The sequence below is a fragment of the Rhinopithecus roxellana genome, chromosome 12 (genome assembly GCF_007565055.1).
Source record: "Rhinopithecus roxellana isolate Shanxi Qingling chromosome 12, ASM756505v1, whole genome shotgun sequence".
In the NCBI taxonomy this organism is placed as follows: Eukaryota; Metazoa; Chordata; class Mammalia; order Primates; family Cercopithecidae; genus Rhinopithecus; species Rhinopithecus roxellana.
The window spans coordinates 27,248,648-27,270,621 of NC_044560.1; the positions used below are offsets into that span (position 1 = coordinate 27,248,648).

General features: G+C 48.3%; 1 protein-coding gene across 1 annotated transcript; it reads left to right on the plus strand.

Annotated features, from left to right (window-relative positions):
- Positions 1-469: 469 nt before the first annotated feature.
- Positions 470-17,762, plus strand: LOC104677706 (chymotrypsin-like elastase family member 2A). Its single transcript, XM_030942902.1, is given in 8 exon segments — positions 470-509; positions 935-1,023; positions 7,870-7,967; positions 9,035-9,163; positions 9,687-9,823; positions 12,288-12,433; positions 13,665-13,817; positions 17,741-17,762. Coding segments are annotated over 8 exon segments (810 nt in total). The 3' UTR covers positions 17,759-17,762.
- The last annotated feature ends 4,212 nt before the right edge of the window (positions 17,763-21,974 follow it).

Genomic DNA, 21,974 nt, shown 5'->3' on the forward strand with positions numbered 1-21,974 from the left:
TTGCTTGAACCCAGGAGGCAGAGGTTGCAGTGAGCTGAAATCACACCACTGCACTCCAGCCTGTGTGACAGAGCATGACTCCATCTCAGAAAGAAAAAAAAAAAGAGAGAAAGAAAACACAACTCCTCTCCTCAGTCTTACACAGGGAGGGAAAAAAAAAAAAAGAAAACACAACTCCAAGGACCAACACTTAGTATTTTTCTTCCTTCCCTAACACACAACATAATCTCTTCAAAACGGATGGAACCCATATTCCAACATCTACCCTTGGCATCTTTTTCAAAGTATTTCTAGGGTGACAGTTGGGAGGAAATGGGGAAAAAAGGTATCTGGACACAAGCTCTTTTTTCCACTGGGCTTTGAGAAAATCCCCATCTTGCGTGCTCCTAGTGTATCTCTCACTGATAAGTTCCTCATAAAACCAGGGCCTTATTCAGGGCCACACTGACAGAACTCCCACGGACACGCCATGATTAGGACCCTGCTGCTGTCTGCTTTGGTGGCTGGACGTAAGCCCTGTCACCCAGAGCCACTAGTTTCCCATCTCCTGGTGTGGCTGGGAATGGGATCTTCCTGTCCTCCCGTCTTGCCCCCACCGAACCCCCACTGCATTCAGACGCGTAATCATAAGAAAACTGGAATGGAGTTTCACAGAATTGGAGAAAAGAGCAGGATTCTATGACCTCCTGGGATCCTTCTAGAACAAGGGTATTATTTATTTTTTTGAGACGGAGTCACACTCTGTCACCCAGGTTGGAGTGCAGTGGTGGGATCATGGCTCACTGCAAGCGCAGCCTCCTGGGTTCACGCCATTCTCCTGCCTCAGCCTCCTGAGAACAAGGTTTTTCTATTTGGGGGTTCAGAATGCAGCAAGTGTAGTTTAAATTGTGTGGGTCGCTGCTTCCTGGACTCAAGACCCTTTCTCTTTTCACAGCGCTCGGTTGTGGGGTCCCCACTTACCCGCCTTCTGTGACTAGGGTGGTTGGAGGTGAAGAAGCGACACCCAACAGCTGACCCTGGCAGGTGAGTCAACCACACTGTACTTCCCCCTGTCCCTGCCCCACTCCCTTTACATGCCCCCTTTGCCCTTCCACCATGGGGTCTACTGTGCTGGCAAAGTGAGGACTGATGGGACTCAGAGAGCAGCACAGGCAACTTCACCAATAAGATACATTTCTGGCTGGGCGCAGTGGCTCATGCCTGTTATCCCAGCACTCTGGGAGGCCGTGGTGGGCAGATCACCTGCGGTCAGGAATTTGAGACCAGCCTGGCCAACATGGTGAAACCCGCCTCTGCTAGTAATACACAATTAGCCTGGTGTGGCGGCACATGCCTGTAATCGCAGCAACTCGGGAGGCTGAGGCAGGAGAATTGCTTGAACCCAGGAGGCAGAGGTTGCACTGAGCTGAAATTGCACCACTGCACTCCAGCCTGGACAACAAAACAAGACTCTGAATTAAAAAAAAAAAACATTTCTGTGACTTTGGCCAAACTTGGGAGAGGAGGGAGAGGTGCCTCCTCCAGCTGCAGTAAGGAGCTGCCCCCTTCCTACTGCCCATAGGCAGCAAATATAGTCTTACTCTATTAACCAATCAGAGGCTTGTTTACAAATGTACCATAAGTCTAGGAACCATTCAAGGCTACCTATGCAAACATTCCTGTTTTAAGGAACCAATCAGTGCTATTTGTGCAGATTCATCTGTAACTACAGGCAAATCAATGCTACCAATGAAAAAAAGGTTTTCTTAAGTTCATGTAATCATAGTGATATCAAGACTAAACTGCCGAGTGGGGCACAGGCACAAATTACTAAGAGGTGTTAACGGTGGGAATTTTAAGAGAACTGTGTAAAGTTTACATTGACGCAAACAAGTGTAGTAAAATCCCATTTATCTGATGTAATTGGGATTGAGTAATTGAAAAGTTGGTTATAAAGAAATTATTTTAAATCATACATATATGTTGTGAACATATAGACATCTTAGACTATGTAAACAATTTATTGAGTTCTTAACTGTCTTTTTCACATAAACCACGCCCCATAATATCTCATCTGCAAGTCCATTTCTTTAAAGCAGAGCAGTAACTTTGAGACGTTCACAACGCAATCTGAGTTATGAGCCCATCCTGACTTTTAGGACTTTTCCCCCCAATCTTTCCATTTTCTCGCAGACACTAATTCAACGCAATTTTTTAGGAATCATGATGATCCAGTCTCTTCCAAGCATTTAACTTTGTTTCACAACTCTCTTTCTGAACTTATATTTCATTGGTTACATATTTAATCAAATTTCACTATTGCAAGCATAATTGATATAAACTGCTTTAGGAGCAAACCCAGCTGAACCAGGATGAGTTTCTAACTTAAACAGGAGGAGCACCTAGCAGCCCACTAGCCTTGAGCATTCAGGGTGGCCCATGCAGCAGCCACTGTTTAGAGAGGCCAGCGCCATTCATCTGCTCCTTAAGAGACTGTCAATGATAGGCCAGGCACGGTGGCCCGTGCCTGTAATCCCAGCACTTTGGGAGGCCGAGGCAGGTGATCACCTGAGGTCACTAGTATGATACCAGCCTGGCCAACATAATGAAACTCTGCCTCTACTAAAAATACAAAAATTAGCCAGGCATGGTGGCGGGCACCTGTAGTCACAGCTACTTGGGAGGCTGAGGCACAAGAATTGCTTGAACCCTGGAGGCGGAGGTTACAGTGAGCCAAGATCACACCTCTGCACTCCAGCCTGGGTGATACAGTGAGATTCCATCAAAAAAACAAAAAAAAAAAAACAAAAAAAAACAAAACAGTCATTGATAGAATGATGGCAGATATTTCACATTTTTTTCTTTTTTTCAGACAGACTCTTGCTCTGTCACCCAGGCTGGAGTGCAGCGGCACGATCACAGCTCACTGCAGCCTCCAACGCCTGGGCTCCAGCCATCCACTGCCTCAGCCTCCCACAGTGCTCAGATTACAGGCACCCACCACTGTGCTCAGCCATAGTAATTTTTTTTTTTTTTTTTTTTTTTTTTTTTTTTTTGACAGTGTCACATTCTTTCACCCAGGCTGGAGTACAGAGGCTGGTAAATCATGGCTCACTGCGACCTCAAACTCCTAGGCTCAAGCGATCCTCCTACCTTAGCCTCCCTACCAGCTGAGACCACAGATGCATGCCACCATACCCAGTTTTTTTTTTTTTTTTTTAGAGATGGCATCTCACTATGTTGCCCAGGCTGGTCTTGAACTCCTGGGTTCAAGTGATCCTCCTGCCTCAGCCTCCCAAAGTGCTGAGATTACAGGCATGAGCCACTCAACCCAGACTCACAATTTATATACTCGGCTTTGTGTACTTTCGCCAGTTCTTTTGCTTTTCTCACAGTCCCACAGTGTTTTTTGCCTGAGAGTTTGGAAGAAGGGCCACAGTGTCTCTGCTACAGGGCCCCACAGCACCGGGCGCATTTGTGCTGAGAACTAATCATTGCTGCCTACAAATATACTTCCTCACCCTCTTGCACAAAGGTGTTCTTGCCTTGAGAACCAGTGAATGTTGGTCTGTGAAGAGTCCCTATGCTTTGTGCTTCTGTTTCCCTGGGGAAATTCTTTTACTGAGATCATAGGCGGAGCTAGCTGGGTGGGGACCCAGATGAGGCAAGTAAGACATTCACTCCGGGGCAAAATGTAATGGGGTAGCACAAAACTTAGCAGCCAGCCGGGCGCAGTGGCACACACTGTTAATCCCAGCTATTCAAGAGACTGAGGCAGGAGGATCGCTTGAGCCCAAGAATTTGAGACCAGTATGGGCAACATAGCTAGCCGTCACAAAAAAAAAAAAAGAAAAGAAAGAAAAAAAGAGAAAAACCTCACTAACCAAAATGAACAATATTTTAAGGCAATTTTGTTTTTTCTGCTGGAGACAGAGTCTCATTCCATCACCCAGGCTGGAATGCAGTGGCACAATCTCAGCTAACTGCAACCTCCGCTTCCTAGGTTCAAGTAATTATTTCTCCTGCCTCAGCCTGCCGAATACTAGAATTACAGGTGAACACCACCATGCCCAGCTAATTTTTCATATTTTTAGTAGAGACGGGGTTTCATCATGTTGGCCAGGCTGGTCTCAAACTCCTGACCCACCTGCCTCAGCCTCCCAAAGTGCTGGGATTACAGGAGTGAGCCATCCCACCCACCAGCTATTGTCATTATAGTATTAGTCACCCTGAGAGCCCTGCACGGTGGCTTTTGCTCCACATTTCCAGAGAAGGCAACTGGGACTTGGAAAGGTTACAGAATTGCCCAAAGGCACTGAGTTAGCATGGGGGGAATGAGGATTCAAATTTGGTTCAGTGCTTGTTCTTTTAGCTACACTTTGCTGGCCACAAATAATACGTATTACGTGGACTAATTTCACATCTGTTGGATGGTTTCAGCACATTCTTTAATGGGGGGATACATCCTTTGAAGTATCTTTTTTCACTTTCTCTAATTTTAAACGTCTTTTTTAAAGCCAGTTCATCTGAGACCTCTTAATGTCACACAAACGAGAAATGCCAAACGGCTAATTAAAAACAAGAACGTTCAGAGAAAAGCAGGCATCTGCCATCTGCCAACAAACAGGTCATCGTTCCCCACAGTTATAGGAAGCCCGATCAGTGCAGTCCATGCCCTACTGTCACCTCCCTCCCCTCTGCTTGGCCGTGGCAGGGAATTGAAAGACAGGGGAGGAGGAAGGAAGGAATAGGAAGGGCATGGAACAGCTTTATTAGAGACTAAAACAGTGTCAAATGTCACCACCTTCAAGTTCTTTTTATTTATTTATTTACTTTAAGACAGGATCTCACTCTGTCACCTAGCCTGGAGTACAGTGGCGCCATCCTGGCTCACTGCAACCTCTGCCTCCTGAGTTCAAACGATTCTCCTACCTCAGCCTCCCAAGTAGCTGGGATTACAGGCACATACCACCACGCCCCGCTAATTTTTGTATTTTTAGTACAGACGGGGTCTCATCATGTTGGGCAAGTTGGTGTAGAACTCCTGGCCTCAAGTGACCAACCCACCTCGGCCTCCCAAAATGCTGGGAAGACAGGCATGAGCCACGGTGCCCAGCCTCCACCACTTAAAAGTTCTACCCCACACCTGTTAAACTGTCAATCTAAACAGAAACCTTTCTTTTCTTTTTTCCTTTCTTTTTTTTTTTTTGAGACAGACCCTCACTCTGTTGCCCACGCTGGAGTGCGGTGGTGCCATCTCAACACACTGCAACCTCCGCCTCCGGGTTCAAGTGATTCTCCTGCCTCAGCCCCTGAGTAGCTAGGATTACAGGCACAACCCACTGTGCCCTGCCTAGAAACCATTTTTTAACCTGAAAAATTTTAAAACAAAAAAGTGAGGAGCCGGGGGGCAGGGGAGTCAGGTCCACTTATGCAGTCTCATGTTCCCATGAGTGGATTTGTCTTCATGGGGAAACTAGACAAGCAGGAGACAAGATCACTCGCCCCTGGTGATCTCTTTCATTCCATTCATTTGCTTATTCACTCACTTGTTCAATCAGTAAGTATTTGTTAAAGACCCAGTATGTACCAGGCACTGTTCTAGGCACCTGGCACATAGCAGTGGGGGGAAAAAATTCATGAAGACTTTATCAAAGTGGAGGCGTGGCCAGGCACGGTGCCTCAAACACCTGTAATCCCAGTACTTTTGGAGACCGAGATGGGCAGATAACCTGAGGTCAGGAGTTCGAGATCAGCCTAGCTAACATGGCGAAAGCCTGTCTCTACTAAAAATGCAAGTAAATTAGCCAGGTGTGGTGGTGGGCACCTGTAATCCCAGCTACTCTGGTGGCTTAGGCAGGAGAATCGCTTGAACCCAGGAGACAGAGGTTGCAGTGAGCCGAGATGGTGCCGCTGCACTCCAACCTGAGCGACAAAGCAAGACTCCATCTCAAAACATAAAAATAAAATAAAGCAGAGGAGTGAGACAATAAACAACTGAATGGTTAAACTCATAACATGCCAGAAAATGCAAGATGCTATGATGAAGAGTAACGCAGAGCAAGAGGAAGGAGGCAAGTGTGTCTGTGTGTGTATGTACATGAGCGTGCATGTACGTGTGTGTGCATACTGTTGGGGATATCGTGGTCATAGAAGACCTCATGGAGAAGGTAACATTGAGCAGAGACCAACAGGAACTGAAGGAAAGAGCTACACCGATATTTGCAAGAATATTCCAGGCAGTAAGAAGAGCCAGTGCAAAGGCCCTGAGGCAGAAGTGGGTTTGGTGTATTTGCAGAACTGCATGGAAGTCAGTGTGGCTCGAGGAGAGGAGAGTGGGAGCCTATGGGGTCAGAGAGGCCACAGAGGGCCTAGTAGGTCATCAGACAGTCTTATAAACTGTAAAGGGGGAGTCACTGGAGAGCATGAGCAGAGAAGAGAAGTCATCTGACTTCCATTCAAAAAGGATCATTCACGCTGCTGTGTTGAGAAAATGTGGGTGGGAGCGGGGAAAAGAGATGGGAGACTGGAGTGATCATTGAGAAGAGAGGAGGACTGGGACACACAGTTGAGGTAGTGACCAAGGGGTAGCAATAGCTCCACATATTCCCAAGCTACAGCTGATAGGATTTGCTGATAGACTTGAATGAGGGATCAGAGGGAAAGACAGGAGCCAAGGATGACATGAATCTGGTCTCAAACTCCTGACCTCAGGTGGATTCACCTACCTCGGCCTCCCAAAGTGCTAGAATTATAGGCATGAGGCACTATACCTGGCAGAACAGTTACTTTTCAATTGTCCATATGTTTTTCATTTTTTATATCCCAGGTTTTTTGCGTTAATTTTGTTGTTGCTTTTTGTTGTCGGGGGCAGAGCAGATACAGGCCTTTGCTATGTCACCCAGGCTGAGCACAGAGCAATCACGGCTCCCTGCAACCTAGACTTTCTGAGATCAAGCAATCCTCCCACCTCAGCCTTCTGAGTAGCTGGGATTACAGGTGTGCACCGAGACTCACAGTTAATTTTTATTTTATTTTAAAAATGTTTTGGTAGAGTCAAGTTCTCGCTATGGTGCCCAGGCTGCTTCACAAACTCCTGGGCTCAAGCAATACTCCACCTCAGCCTTCTGAGTAGCTGGGACTATAGGCATGCACCACCGCACCCAGCAGCTAATTCTGGGCTTTTTTTTTTTTTTTTTTAATAGAGACAATGTATTAGCTCTTCCTCACACTACTAATAAAGACATACCTGAGACTGGGTAATTTATAAAGGAAAGAGGTTTCATTGACTCACAGCTCAGCATGGCTGGGGAGGCCTCAGGAAACTTACAATCATGGCAGAAGGGGAAGGAAACACATCCTTGTTCACACAGCGGCAGCAGGGAGAAATGCCGAGCAAAAGTGGGGGAAAGCCCCGTATAAAACCATCAGATCGTGTGAGAACTCACCATCATGAAAACAGCATGGGGTAACCACACTCACGATTCAATTACCTCCCACCAGGTCCCTCCCACGACACGTGGGGATTATGCTACAATTCAGGATGAGAATTGGGTAGGGACATAGCCAAACCTATCAGATGGGGTTTCACCACGTTGCCCAGGCTGTTCTCAAACTCCTGGACTCAAGTGATCTTATTTCCTTGGCCTCCCAAAGTGTTGGGATTACAGGCATGAGCCACCATGCCTGGCCTGATTCGTTTTAATATAGATTGCATTAACATGTTTTTATTGTGACGTCTGAGGTTTTGGGTGCCCCCTTAAGTTGTACACCTGAGGTGAGTGCCTCACTCCCCCTTACCCTAGTCCCAGCCCTGTTCTTGGGAAACTGGAGTGCAGGGAGGCCCTGCTTTTTCAGCCATAGTCACAGAGCTCCAGTGTTTCTCCCCAGGCCTCCCTGCAGTACAGCTCCACTGGCAATTGGTACCACATCTGCGGAGCGTCCCTGATAGCCAACAACTGGGTCCTGACGGCTGCCCACTGCATCAGGTAACTGCCATTCCCTGGGCGCTTGGCCTACTCACCAGTCGATGCTCATTTCTGAGCTGAGGGCTCAAATGGCCTGAACCATGCTACATAAAGCAGCCTTGCAAATAACCACTAGCCTGGCCGAGATGCAAGCTGTAGTCAATCAATGGTTCAGTGTGCTGGCCCATCAATGTCAGTACATGGCATGGATGGTGTGTCCTGTGCCGGGTACTGAGGGTGGATGAGGAGAAGGGGAAGGCCTAATCTCTGCCCTCTTGGGGAAACTACATGTGGCCTCTGGATCTGGAATTGGGTTCCCTCGAACAACTTGACTTCTCAAAGCTTCAATACCATCACCTGCAGAAAACAATGGAGTAACAGAATTGAGTGTGAATTCAATGAGTTGATTTACTAAAGGGCCTGGCACTTAGTAAATGCCCAGTGAAAGCTAATTCTGAATTATAGACTAATTATGAAGGCCCACGAGGTTCTGCAACGTTGTTCACTTACCCTCTTCATTGTCCGTGACCTCTGCTCATCACAGCTGGAACTCACGGGAGCGTCTGCTGGGTCCATGTGACTCCTTCCAGGAGCGATCCCTTCTCCCATCTAATTTATCATAAGCTCTAGGAGGTTTTGGGGAAAATAACAGAGGCCTCCAGTCAGGAGTCCTGGCTTCTAGTTCTGGTTTCTCACTAACGGTGGGACTGTGGGCCAGGTTACGCCTCTCTGGGCCTCAGTTTCCCCATCTGAAAATGAAAGGTGGGAAAAATGTCCTTCAGAGCAAATGACTCCTGTTTTCTCTGTGTTCATCTCATTCCCTCCATAATCCTACAGTCTGTGTTATTACATTTATTTTATATTATAGTTTATAGTTAGTATAGTAACAATTATTATATGATCATAGTTCTTAGGTTATATACTTTAGGCTCTATTATAACTAACTGATTGTCCCAGGGGAGAAAAGATCCCCAAGCACAAGCCCCAACTAGTGGCTCATGCAGCAGCCAGTTACTTGGGTCTATCCCAACATTATCCAAAGCCAAGCCTCTGGAGGTGACCCTTTCCCTGGGCCCCCTTTCTCTCAGCTTCTCCAGGACCTACCGCGTGGTGCTGGGCCAGCACAACCTCTACACTGCAGAGTCCGGCTCGCTGGCCATCAGTGTCTCTAAGATTGTGGTGCACCAGAACTGGAACTCCAACCAGATCTCCAAAGGGTTCGTTACTGTCTGGATGCACTTGGGGATGAGGTTATCAGGGAACAGATGAGGGTCTCACAGAAGCAAGGGTCTCAACCACACCCCACCCATTCTTCTTCTTCTATAGGGAGGAGAAAGCAACTCTGGCCTCTTAGAGGTGGAACCAGCATCAAAGATGTCTGGGGTGGGGATGTGACCTGGGGAGGGAGAAGCAAAGACTGCCAGAGTGACCTGGGTTTGCTGCCAGTCAAGCCTGCAGGGTCCCTGTCCGCTGAGCGTGTATCTACTTCATGCCAAGTCCTGGAGACACAGGGACAGTGCTGTCAACCCTGTGACTGTCCCCGGAGTAGGACACAATCTCTCCTGCCTTTCTCCTTTAAACAAGGCCCTCTGCATTTTTAAAGATGCCCTGGGGCCCTGCCACTCAGAGCAAGCTAGGGTAATGTACAGGGAATGATGACAAGGTCTCAGAGCCCTCCACAGCACCACAGGGCAGGAAAAGTCAACCGTGTCCTCATGCTCTGCCTCTGCACTGATGCAGGAACAACATTGCCCTGCTCAAACTGGCTAACCCCGTCTCCCTCACCGACAAGATCCAGCTGGCCTGCCTCCCTCCTGCTGGCACCATTCTACCCAACAACTACCCCTGCTATGTCACGGGCTGTGGAAGGCTGCAGAGTAAGTGGGAGCCAGGAGCCCCCAGGCCTGGGAGGGAAGGGAGGTGATGTCACCCGTCTGGCCAGGGCCTCTCACCTGTCATCCCAGGGTGTGTGGCTGCCTGGGAGACACGGGATGGCATAGGCTGATGCCTGCCTGGGTTCAAATGTCAGCTCTCCCACTTCATGACTGTGACACCTCGGTCACATTACTAGGTCTCTCCAATGCAACAGTTTAATCATATATAAAATGCAAATAATTGGCTGGGCGTCATAGCTAATGCCTGTAATCCCAGCACTTTGGGAGGCCTGATGGGTGGATCACTTGAGGTCAGGAGACCAGCATGACCAACATGGTGAAACCCATCTCTACTAAAAATACTTAAAAAGTAGCAAGGTGTAGAGGTATTTGCCTGTAGTACCAGCTACTCAGGAGGTTGAGGCAAGAGAATCGCTTGAACCCGGGAGGTGGAGGTTGCAGTGAGCCAAGATTTTGCTACTGCACTCCAGCCTGGGGGACAGAGTGAGACACCATCTCAAAAAAAAAAAAAAAAAAAAAAAAAAAAAAAAAAACGGGCATAATAATAGCAGCTACATCACAGAGTTGGCAAGAGGATTAAAGGAGATAATCCATAGGAAGCCTGGCATGTGGTAGGTGCTGTGTGTTAGTTGTTGTCACTGTCCCTATGATGGAAAGAAAGTTACAGACACCATGTGACATCTTCTCTGTGGCCCATAGAGTTCAGAACAGCATTTTCCTCTGTGACCTGAGGCCCCTGGAGCCCTCATCGGACCCTCCGTGCCCCATAGCAAAAGCTGTCCCCTGTGCCATTCGGTCTTGCTGCTCAGAACCTGGCTGAGGGCGGGTCTCCTTTGACATAGACTCCAGGGGTTAGAGATCCAATGACTGTAGCCACCAAGAGGAACAGAGTTCCCGCCCTTCCCTTGTGAAATCACCAGAGGTTTAGAAGATTATAGGAAGGGATGAGTGATAACGACCTTATGACCATAATGACATTATGAGTGATAACGACATTATGACATTTCTCCCTAATGACATAAACCCATAAGTATAATGACATGTTTTTCCAGGGGTACGTCCACATGCATCCCCTCCAATAAATCCCCATTGCCCTCTTGACTGGCTTACCTGTAAACACAAGGACACATGAAATCCTGCGGTGAGCGGTGGTGGAAGAGGCATTTCATGCTTATTAAGATAGAAGCACAACCACCTGTTTGTTTCTCCAGACAACCCTGGGGCAGATGCAGTTCATCTGAGACAGTGAGAGCGGGGAGGCATCCAAATGCTTGGCTTTTAGGCCCAGCTCTGTTGGTCACGGTGAACCTTGGGCAAGTCACTTCCGAACCTCAGTTTCCTCATCTGTAAAATGGAAACACTGTTGGTGAAGACCAAAAGAGGTGAAAGTTGAAAATCTGTCCTACATTGCAAAATGTTATACAAGTGTTAATTACTCATTAGTGGTCTTAAGCCAGAAACTTCTTTTTTTTTTTTTTTTTTTTTTTTTGAGACAGAGTCTTGCTCTGTTGCCCTGGCTGCAGTGCAGTGGTTCAATCTAGGCTCACTGCAACCTCTGCCTCCCAAGTTCAAGCGATTCTCCTGCCTCAGCCTCCAAAGTAGCTGGGATTATAGGCGAGTGCCACCACGCCCGACTAATTTTTGTATTTTTGTAGAGATGGAGTTTCACCATGTTGACCAGGCTGGTCTCAAACTCCTGACTTCAAGTGATCTGCCCACCTTGGCCTTCCTAAGTGCTGGGATTAGAGGGTGAGCCACTGCGCCTGACCGACGCTTAACTTCCCTACGCTTCAATCAGAAGTGAAGAATTATGTTAAGATCATCCTTGCCACTCATAGCTGTGGTAACAGTAATGGAGGTGATGGTGGCTGTGTCATTGGGGGCCATTATGAAAGCCCTCCCTTCACCACACCTGCATATTTTTCCCAAGGAGGGGGCTCTAACTGCCAGGAGGCTCACTTTCTTATTTCAGATAAGTGACAGAAAGCCACGGAGTTAGCTCAACAAAAAAAGGGAAATTGTTATAAGGATTTAAAAGTTTGAAAACAAGGGCCGAGATATAGCCAGGCTAGAATCAGGGGCTGGAAGCCTGTAAGAAACTCAGGAAACCCTCTCTTGGAATTTCTTTTCTTTGTGAGTCTACTTCATTCTCCACATAAAACAAAACGTCGGTCACTGCCAAAAGCTTCCCAGATTTACGTCCTCTGAAACAGGAATCTCTTAGACCCCATCTCAGGATCCCAGGGGAGGGAGCTCATTGGCTTAGCTTGAGTCAGGTGTTCACTGCTGAACCAATCAACCGTGAGGACACAGTATAGACAAACATAGCCGTTCGCATATTGCAATGGATGGAAGACAGTAACAAGGGCAACCCAGTACTGGACAACCACTTCCTTTTTCTCAGGAGTCCTTGCATCCCTAATGCCTTCTCTCTTATCTCATTCAGCCAACGGGGCTCTTCCTGATGTCCTGCAGCAGTGCCGGTTGCTGGTTGTGGACTGTGCCAATTGCTCCAGCTCTGGCTGGTTGGGCAGCACCGTGAAAACCAGTATGATCTGTGCTGAGGGTGATGGCGTGATCTCCAGCTGCAACGTGAGTACCAAAATCAGGGGCCCCGCTCCATGACAAAATGTGACTGGGGATAACGCTATCAAAGTCCATCCCTCCATAGATCCATCCTCCCACTTCCTGGCAGAAGTACCCAGAAATATGTTCCAGATTTATCACAACCTGATCTTTGGCCAGGCACGGTGGCTCATGCCTGTACCCTATCACTTTGGGAGGCCAAGGTGGGCAGACCACTTGAGGTCAGCAGTTGGAGGCCAGCCTGGCCAACATGGTGAAACCTTGTCTCTACTAAAAATACAAAAATTAGCCGGGCATGGTGGCGGGCACCTGTAGTCACAGCTACTTAGGAGGCTGAGGCAGGAGAATCACTTGAACCCATGCAGTGAACTGAGGTCACACCACTGCAATCCAGCCTGGGTGACAGAGTGAAACTCAAAAAAAAACAAAAAAACAAAAAAAAAAACTTGATCTTGGTTCTTGTTTGTTCTTGTTTTGAGATTCTCCTTGTCGTGTCCACCCCTCTCACTGCTGGGAAGTCCTTCCCAGGTCTCATCAAGGTCTCTCCTTACTGTCATTCCATATCCTTTCCTCTATGCTGGAAGGGAGCCAAAGGAAAGTATTCCCTGGCTTAGGACCTTTCTAGGATGACTTCTGGGTTTTCTGTTGAATTACTCTCATCAATGGCCCAGCATGTACCCTCCAGGTAGCTGCCACGGAAGCATTCCTGGAGACTTAACCACCAGGAATTGCTCTGTGTTGGACTTAGCAGTGAAGTGGGGATGGAATAGGAAGGAGATCCACACTCTCTTCAGATCACACTGTGCCCTACACACTCTGCCCACACAGACCACCCCACCCGCGGGAAGACGGAGCCAATGGGGAAGAGCCTGAACTCTGGGATGTGGCCTCAGCTCCTTTACAAACTGCCTGTGCAACCTTGGGCAAGTCCTAACCTCTCAACACTCCATTTTCTCTTCTTCAGTGGCCTGGGGAGACTATGGATTTTTACCTCACAGGATTTTGTGGGGATTAATGAGATAAGGTATAGAACATGCTTAGCTCAGCTCTGGCCACACAGGAAGAATAAGTGTTGGCTCTTGTTAGAATTATGGTACCACCTTGGGCTATGACCACAAGGGCCGGCTGCAGAGGACAGTGACCTGCAGCAGAACAATAGAAATGCATTGAGAACAATGGTTCCAATGGGCAGCCCCTTCCTCTCCCTTTACCCTTCTATAACTCTGGCCTTCCTCAGGGAGACTCCGGCGGGCCGCTGAACTGTCAGGCGCCTGACGGCCGGTGGGAGGTGCATGGCATCGTCAGCTTTGGGTCTAGCTTCAGTTGCAACTACTACCACAAGCCCTCCGTCTTCACACGGGTCTCCAATTACATCGACTGGATCAATTCGGTAAGAACTGGACCAGCCTAAGCCCCAGGGCACTGCCCTGCCCACCTGGCCTCGGGAGTGCCATGCCCACCTGGTGACTGAGAACCCCCTCCTTCCTCTTGAGAGCTAGATGGGAACCGCTTGGAGGAGGCTGCAGACCTTGGCAACTGCTGGGCCCCCCATGGGACCCCAAAATTTCCGTGTGGGTAAAGCTGAGTGAAAAGCAACATAGAGGGTGGCCTTGTCCAAAGAGGTCGGACACTCCTCAGGCATATTAAGTGTGAGTTCCGCCGGACACGGGTGGCTCAGGCCTGTAATCCCAGCATTTTGGAAGGCCGAGGTGGGCAGATCGCAAAGTCAGAAGGTCTAGACCAGCCTGAACAACACGACAAACCCCATCTCTACTAAAAAATACAAAAAAATTAGCCAGCTGTGGTAGCGCACTCCTGTAAACCTAGCTACTCAGGAGGCTGAGGCAGGAGACTCCCTTGAACCTGGGAGATGGAGGTTGCAGTGAGCCGAGATTGCACCATTGCACTTCAGCCTGGACAAGTGAAAAAAAAAAAAAGAGTGAGTGCCATAGGAATGGTGATTTTATTTTTGTGTATGTGTGCGTGGCCCAGACTCCACCATCCAGTGCTAGAACAGGTATATTTGTCTGCAAAGCCCAAAACCTGATTCTTTGAGACCCCCATAGCATTAATTATTGGAAATTAGTCCCCCTCAGGGGTCTTCCAGCTATTCTGTAGGGTGACCAGCCATCCCGGTTTGTGCAAGACTGAGAGGTTTTCCAGGATGCAGGACTTCCTGTTTTACTCTGGGACCATCCCAGTCAAATAAAGCCAAATTGGTTCCCTATCTTGTAAATGTAAATTCAGAGAGCTGTCTCCTTTCAGCTTCCACAATAACTCAATTTGCTTTTAACAATGAACACACATTTGTTTATAACAATAAGCATTAACATTATTTATTAAAAATAATAGGCCAGGTGCCATGGTTCATACCTATAATCGCAGCACTTTGGGAGGCCGAGGAGGGAGGATTGCTTGAGCCCAGGAGTTCAAGACCAGCGTGGGAAACATAGCGAGACTCTGTCTTTACAAAAAAAATTATTTAATTACTTAGGCATGGTGGTGCGTGCCTGTAGTCTCAGCTACTTGGGAGGCTTGAGTGAAAGGATCACTTAGGCCTGCGAGCCCAACGCTACATTGAGCCAAGGTCACACCAATACACTTAAGCCTGGGTGACATAGCAAGACCCTGTCTCCGAAAATAATGATAATAATAACTGGCATCAATATTAAGGAGCAGCCATGGATACACAAACTCCATCACAAGGAAGGGGTGCCTGGTGGCTCACGCCTGTAATCCCAGCACTTTGGGAGGCCAAGATGGGTGGATCACCAGAGGTCAGGAGTCGAGACCAGCCTGGCCAACATGGGGAAACCCCATCTCTACTAAAAATGTAAAACTAAGCTGGGTGTGGTGATACGTGCTTGTAATCCCAGCTACTCAGGAGGCTGAGGCAGGGGAATCACTTGAACCTGGGAGGTGGAGGTTGCTGTAACCCAAGTTCACACCACTGCACTCCAGCCTGGGCAACGGAGCGAGACTCCATCTCAGAAAAAGAAAAATAACAAAAAAAAGAAACGAGTGCCCGGGAGAGGGCAGAGGAGCCACCATGCCTAGTACTGGATGCTGGGAGGGAAGAGTCAGACACTCTGTGCCGATGAAGGACCACCTCAGTTTACTCTTCTGTAAAATGGGACTTGAACTAGACAAGGACTCCTCCACTATTTAGGCGCTACAGCAAATGGGAGTTATGGTGTTTGTGGCAGAGCAGCTGGTCCTGGAAGCACCGAGGGAACCAGAAGCAGGGGCAGGGGCAATTGTCCCAGTATTTTTGTCCCAGTGTCAGCTGTTCCCAGCCACAGACACAGGCACAACAGAGCAGGCCAGATCCCGAAGCATGGCCAGATGGCAGCAGGGATCCACAGGGCACCACGCCTCCCAAGGCAGCTGGGCAGAGGCCCTGTGTTCATGGGAGAGCAGTCGGGGCAGGCACAGATGCCCAGTAACAGGTTTCAGAAGGGAGAGAGCCAAGCAACCAGCTGTCCTTGGGTAGGGGCTGCCCCTGGCAGCGGCGGAGGGGCTCGTGACAACTTGCAGTGGCCCCAACCCAGGGATACAGTGTGTGCAGCCTGGAGTCACGTACCACTAGAGCCCTGGGGGTTCCTGAGAGCCCCTGCCTGGATAAACCCAGACAGGTGACAAACCAAGGTCAGGAAGTACAAGCAAAAGATAAGAGCAGAGAAGCAGAGGAGACAAGTGGCCTGGGGCATTCATCCTTTCAGCAAATGTCCATTGAATGACAGTCACACGTGAAACTTCAGCAATCCTTAGCTTTTATTCTTTTACCACAAGCCAATACATACTCTGTGTAAAAATATTAAAAGAATATAAGAGTGTATTAAGTAAAAAAGTAGAAGTCCCGCCTCATTTTACATCTCCAATTCCACTCTCCAGAGGTAATCATTGTTTTTGTTTTGATTTTTATTTTTGTTTTTGTTTTCAAATGGAGTCTCGCTCTGTTGCCCAGGCTGGAGTACAGTGGCTTGATAGCTCACTGCAACCTCCGCCTCCCAGGTTCAACCAATTCTCCTGCCTCAGCCTCCTAACTAGGTGGGATTATAGGCATGCACCAACATGCCCAGCTAATTTTTGTATTTTTAGTAGAGATGGGGTTTCACCGTGTTGGCCAGGCTGGTCTCGAACTCCTGACCTCAGGTGATCGGCCCACCTCGGCCTCCCAATGTGCTGGGATTACAAGCGTGAGCCACCGTGCCCCGCCAATCATTGTTAAAAGCTTGGTGTGTGGTCTTCTCAACTTTATGTGCATATGTATCTATACATAGAGAGAAAGAGAGACACTGTCTTCTAAGCAAAAATAGGCTGAGTCTTCATACTGTTCTACAACATTTTTTCACTTAGCACCTTATCACATTTTATATGTCAGTACGTACATGTCATTCTTTTGAACAGTTAAATAGTATTCCATAGTTTGAGTATAATAAACGAAGCTCTCATGTTTCCTATTTTTCACTCTTACAATGTGCAGTGAACATCCTTGAACATAATTCTTGCACACTGGTCTGAGTGTTTGTGCTGTAGCAGGTGGATCTCCTGCCGTTTACAGTCCTGGATCATGAAGTTGGCATATCAAAATGTTTAACAGGCCAGGCGCGGTGGTTCACGCCTGTAATCCAAGCATTTTGGGAAGCTGAGGCGGGTAGATCACTTGAGGTCAGCAGTTCGAGACCAGCCTGGCCAACCTGGTGAAACCTTGTCTCTACTAAAAATGCAAAAAAATTAGCCAGGCATGGTGGTGCATGACTATAATCTCAGCTACCCGGGAGTGTGATGCACAAGAATCACTTGAACCTGCGTGGCGGAGGTGGCAGTGAGCCCAGATTGCCCCAATGCACTCCAGCCTGGGCAACACAGTGAGACTGTCTCAAAAAAAAAAAAAAAAAAAAGTTTAACAGACACTGATCAACAGCCTCTGGAAACAGTTACAGCGCCAACCACATTGCATAACTGCCTTGTAAATAGCAGTTTTGATTTGAGAAACAAATGAAATCTAAAAATATGCCATCCACACATTTGGAATATAAGTGTTAGGGGTTCAAAGGCTCCCTACCCTGAAGCCCACACAGGACTCCTGGCTAAGACCCCCTTTGTAGGAAGACCCTAACAGGTCAATGAAAAGCTGTGATTGCATCTTTTTTTTCAAAACGTCATCCGAACTCCTCAGGCAGGATATACTGTAGTGTGGGCTGCCTGTAACTTACTTGAGGAGCTTAGCCCAGCAAGAAAGAGACAGGAAACTGCCGCGCACAGCTCTGCAGTTAGGTGAACCTGACGATTTTCTTGTGTCTCCTGCAGGTGATTGCAAATAACTAACCAAGAGAAGTCTCCGGGACCGTTTCAGACTTGGAAAGGTCACAGAAGGAAATTAATATTCTAATAAAATGACAACTATGCAAATCACATCTTGATGAGAGATTTATTAGCAATCCACCCTAACATCTAGGGCCCGAAAAACCATAAGTAGGCTGGGCGCAGTGGCTCAACCCTATAATCCCAGCACTTAGCACTTTGGGAGGCCAAGGCAGGCAGATCGCTCCAGTCCAGGAATTCAAGACCAGCCTGAGTAACATGGCATAACCCTGTCTCTACTAAAAATACAAAAAGTAAATGGGCGAGGTGGTACGCACCTGTAGTCCCAACTACTCAGGAGGCTGAGGTGGGAGGATCGCTTGAGCCCATGAGGTACAGACTGCAGTGACCCAAGATCACGTCATCACACTCTAGCCTGGGCAACAGTGAGACCCTGTCTCAAAAAAAAAAAAGAAAGAATTTTGCATCTGCGTCTCCCTGCCCTACTGAGACCTCAAGGACCTAGCCCACTTTAGAACCTGACACATGACATCATTGTCAAACAACATATAAATGAAGCACTAAGCTCCAGGGAGGGAAGTGGGCTGTAGCGGCTTCCTGCACTCTGCCTCCTCTGCCTCTCTTTCCTCCCCTGCCAGCACAGAAAACTGGATTTCGGTGCAGGCGCTGCCCCACCGGATCCAGAGGTTCTGAGTGAAACCTCATGGCCCAGGACCAAGGCTGGAGCCCGTGCTCCAGGCCTGGCCAATCAACATATTGCATCCCCTTCCCCACCACAGCAATTGGCTCAGGGATGGGCATATGACCTGACACAGGTCCAATCAGAGAGGTTGCATGACTTGTTCCTCTTCCTGTTTGTAGCTAGGCACCCCAGGCCAGAAAGCCTATGGAATTGACCCAAGGTCACACAGCAAATTCACAGCAGGTGTTTGTTCAGTGTTCTCATACAGGACAAACATTATTTTTATATTAAAACAAAGATACAAAGCAGAATGCCAAATTCACATGAACCTTTAAGATAAAATATGGGCCTTAAGAAATAGTTGCTTGCTGTAGTGCTGATACAGACCATAAATGAGTCCAAACTGTTAAAGGGAGTACGGGATGGAGTTGGGACTGGAACCCACGTCTTCTGACATCCAGTCCCATGGGATTCTGCCCCCACCCCCACCCAATTTTCCTCACCTTTGCACGATCCTAGGGAGATTACAGAATTCTTTCCCACCCATTTTCTTACCCATGCAACTATCCTGCAATCCAGGTCTGGATGGTTATCTAGGAAACAAAGGCCCAGAAGATAAGTGGCTTGTCCAGACCACCACACTCAAAACTGATGGATCAAAGACTTGAACTGGGCCAGGCACGGTGGCTCACGCCTGTAATCCCGGCACTTTGGGAGGCCAAGGTGTGCGAACACGAGATCAGGAGTTCAAGACCAGCCTGGCCAATATGGTGAAACCCCGTCTCTAATAAAATACACAAAAAATCTGGGCGTGGTGGCCGGCACCTGTTGTCCCATATACTTGGGAGGCTGAGGCAAAAGAATCGCTTGAAACCGGGAGGCACAGGTTGCAGTGAGCCAAGATCGCACCACTACACTCCAGCCTCCGTGACAGAGCAAGACTCTGTCTCAAGAAAAAAAAAACAAAAAACACTTGAACTCAAGTCTCTTTTTTTTTTTTTTTTTGAGACTGAGTTTCGCTCTGTCGCCCAGGCTGGAGTGCAGTGGCTCAATCTCGGCTCACTGCAAGCTCTGCCTCCTGGGTTCACACCATTCTCCTGCCTCAGCTTCTCAAGTAGCTGGGACTACAGGCGCCCGCCACCACACCCAGCTAATTTTTTTGTATTTTTAGTAGAGACGAGGTTTCACCGTGTTAGCCAGGATGGTCTCGATCTGCTGACCTCATGATCCGCCCGGCTCGGCCTCCCAAAGTGCTGGGATTACAGGCTTGAGCCACTGCGCCCAGCCTTGAACTCAAGTCTTAAGAATTGAAATCTGCCCAGGCACGATGGCTCAGACCTGCAGTCCCAGCACTTTAGGAGGCCGAGCCGGGCGGATCACCTGAGACCAGGAGTTCAAAACAAGCCTGGTCAACATGGCAAAACCCCATCTCTACTAAAAATACAAAAATTAGTCAGGCATGGTGGCGTGCAGCTGTCATCCCAGCTACTCAGGAGGCTAATGCATGAGAATCGCTTGAACCTGGGAGTTGGAGGTTGCAGTGAGCACAGATCATGCCACTGATTGACAGAGAGACTCCATCTCACAAAAAAAAAAAAAAAAAGAGTTGAAGTTCACTTTCCCTTCTGCTATTTGGGGCAAAAACTAGAGTTTGCGGTCACAGAGCAGAGATTCCTCATCAGCAGCGGGCCTGCCTGGCTTTGTCCTCTCCCAAAAGGCGAGGAGAGTGAAGGTCTAACGAAGAACAAGAGAGTCCACCAGGAAACCGTGCGCACTCCACACTTCCCCCAACACAAGTTGAGGTCCTAGGAGGTGAGGCAGGATGCTGTCTCCAGTGGTAGCAAGTAATGGGCTTTGGAATCAGACCAACCTAGTTCCAATTCCCATTCTGCTGCTTAGAAGCTGTAGGATCTTGGGCAAGTCACTTTACCTCTCTGAAGCTCAGCTTCCTCCTGTGAAATAAGACAGGCTCTTGCAGGGCTTTTTGTGGCTTAGATTCAATAAGGAATGTGAGTGCATCTAACATCTATGTGGTGCTGGGCGAGTGTCACTCTGCCTTTTTTTGTTTGTTCCCTTTTGGAGAAGCTTCTGCTTTGACCCCATTTGGAAGATGACATTATTGGAGAAGTGCACACTGCTGTTCTCCTGGAAGAGAACAATAAAATGCATCTGCCACCCAGGCTGTGGTGGATCGATTGCAGCTTACTGCAGCCATTGCCACCCAAGCTCAAGGGACCCTCTGCCTCAGCTTAGCCTCCAGAGTAGCTGGAACCACATATGTGTGCCACTGTGCCTGGCTAACTTTCTTTAAAAAATGTTGTAGTGACAGATGGTCTCACATGTTGTCCAGGCTGGTGTTTTTGTTTTTTTGTTTTGTTTTGTTTTGTTTCTTGAGACGGAGTCTTGCTCTATTGCCTAGACTAGAGTGCAGTGGTACAATCTCAGCTCACTGCAACCTCCACCTCCAAGGTTCAAGAGATTCTCCTGCCTCAGCCTCCTGAGTAATTGGGACTACAGGCATGCAGCACCACACCGGACTAATTTTTGTATTTTTAGTAGAGACGGGGTTTCACCAAGTTGACCAGGCTGGTCCTGAACTCCTGGCTTCGGGTGATCTGCCCGCATCAGCCTCCCAAAGTTCTGGGATTATAGGAGTGAGCCACCATGCCCAGGCATAAAGTGCATCTTGATCCACCCGATGAAGCCCTCCTCTGCCAGCGTTCTGCTTCCCCCCATCATTAGGGCGGCCAGATCCTAATTGTGCATGTCGGCCTTGCCTTCTGCTACGTGTGCACCTTCCCTGCATTACACAAATCCTTACCATAATGTTGTGAAACATGCTGGGCACAGATTTCTCTCCCTGTTTCACAGATGGGTCTAGAGACTTACATGACTCAGCCAAGGTCACACTGCAAGCCCTGGCGTGGCCTAGAACAGGCTTTCTCAGCCTCAGCACCATTGACATTTGGGGCAGGGCACGTCCTGTTGCCCAGTGCATTGTCGGATGTCTAGCAGCATCTCTGCTCTCTGCCCGCTGGATGCCAGTAACATCAACCCCAGCCATGACAACCAAAAATGTCTCCAGATGTTGTCAAACGATTCCTGGTGGCTGAACCAGCCCCACTGAGAAATACTGCCTTAGAACGCTGTGGGTTCAGCATGCCACCTTCATCTTTTCATTGAAAACACAACTCCTGGCCAGGCGCGGTGGTTCAGCCAGTAATCCCAGCACTTTGGGAGGCCAAGGTGAGCAGATCACTTGAGGTCAGGAGTTCGAGACCAGCCTGGCCAACATGATGAGACCCCTGTCTCTAGTAAAAATATAAAAATTAGCCAGGAATGGGGGCACACACCTGTAATCCCAGCTGCTAGGGAGGCTGAAGGAGGGGAATTGCTTGAACTCAGGAGGCGGAGTTTGCGGTGAGCTGAGATCGCACCACTGCACTCCAGCCTAGGTGACAGAGCAACTCTGTCTCAGAAAAAAAAAAAGAAAGAAAACACAACTCCTTTCCTCAGTCTTACCCAGGGAGGAATAAA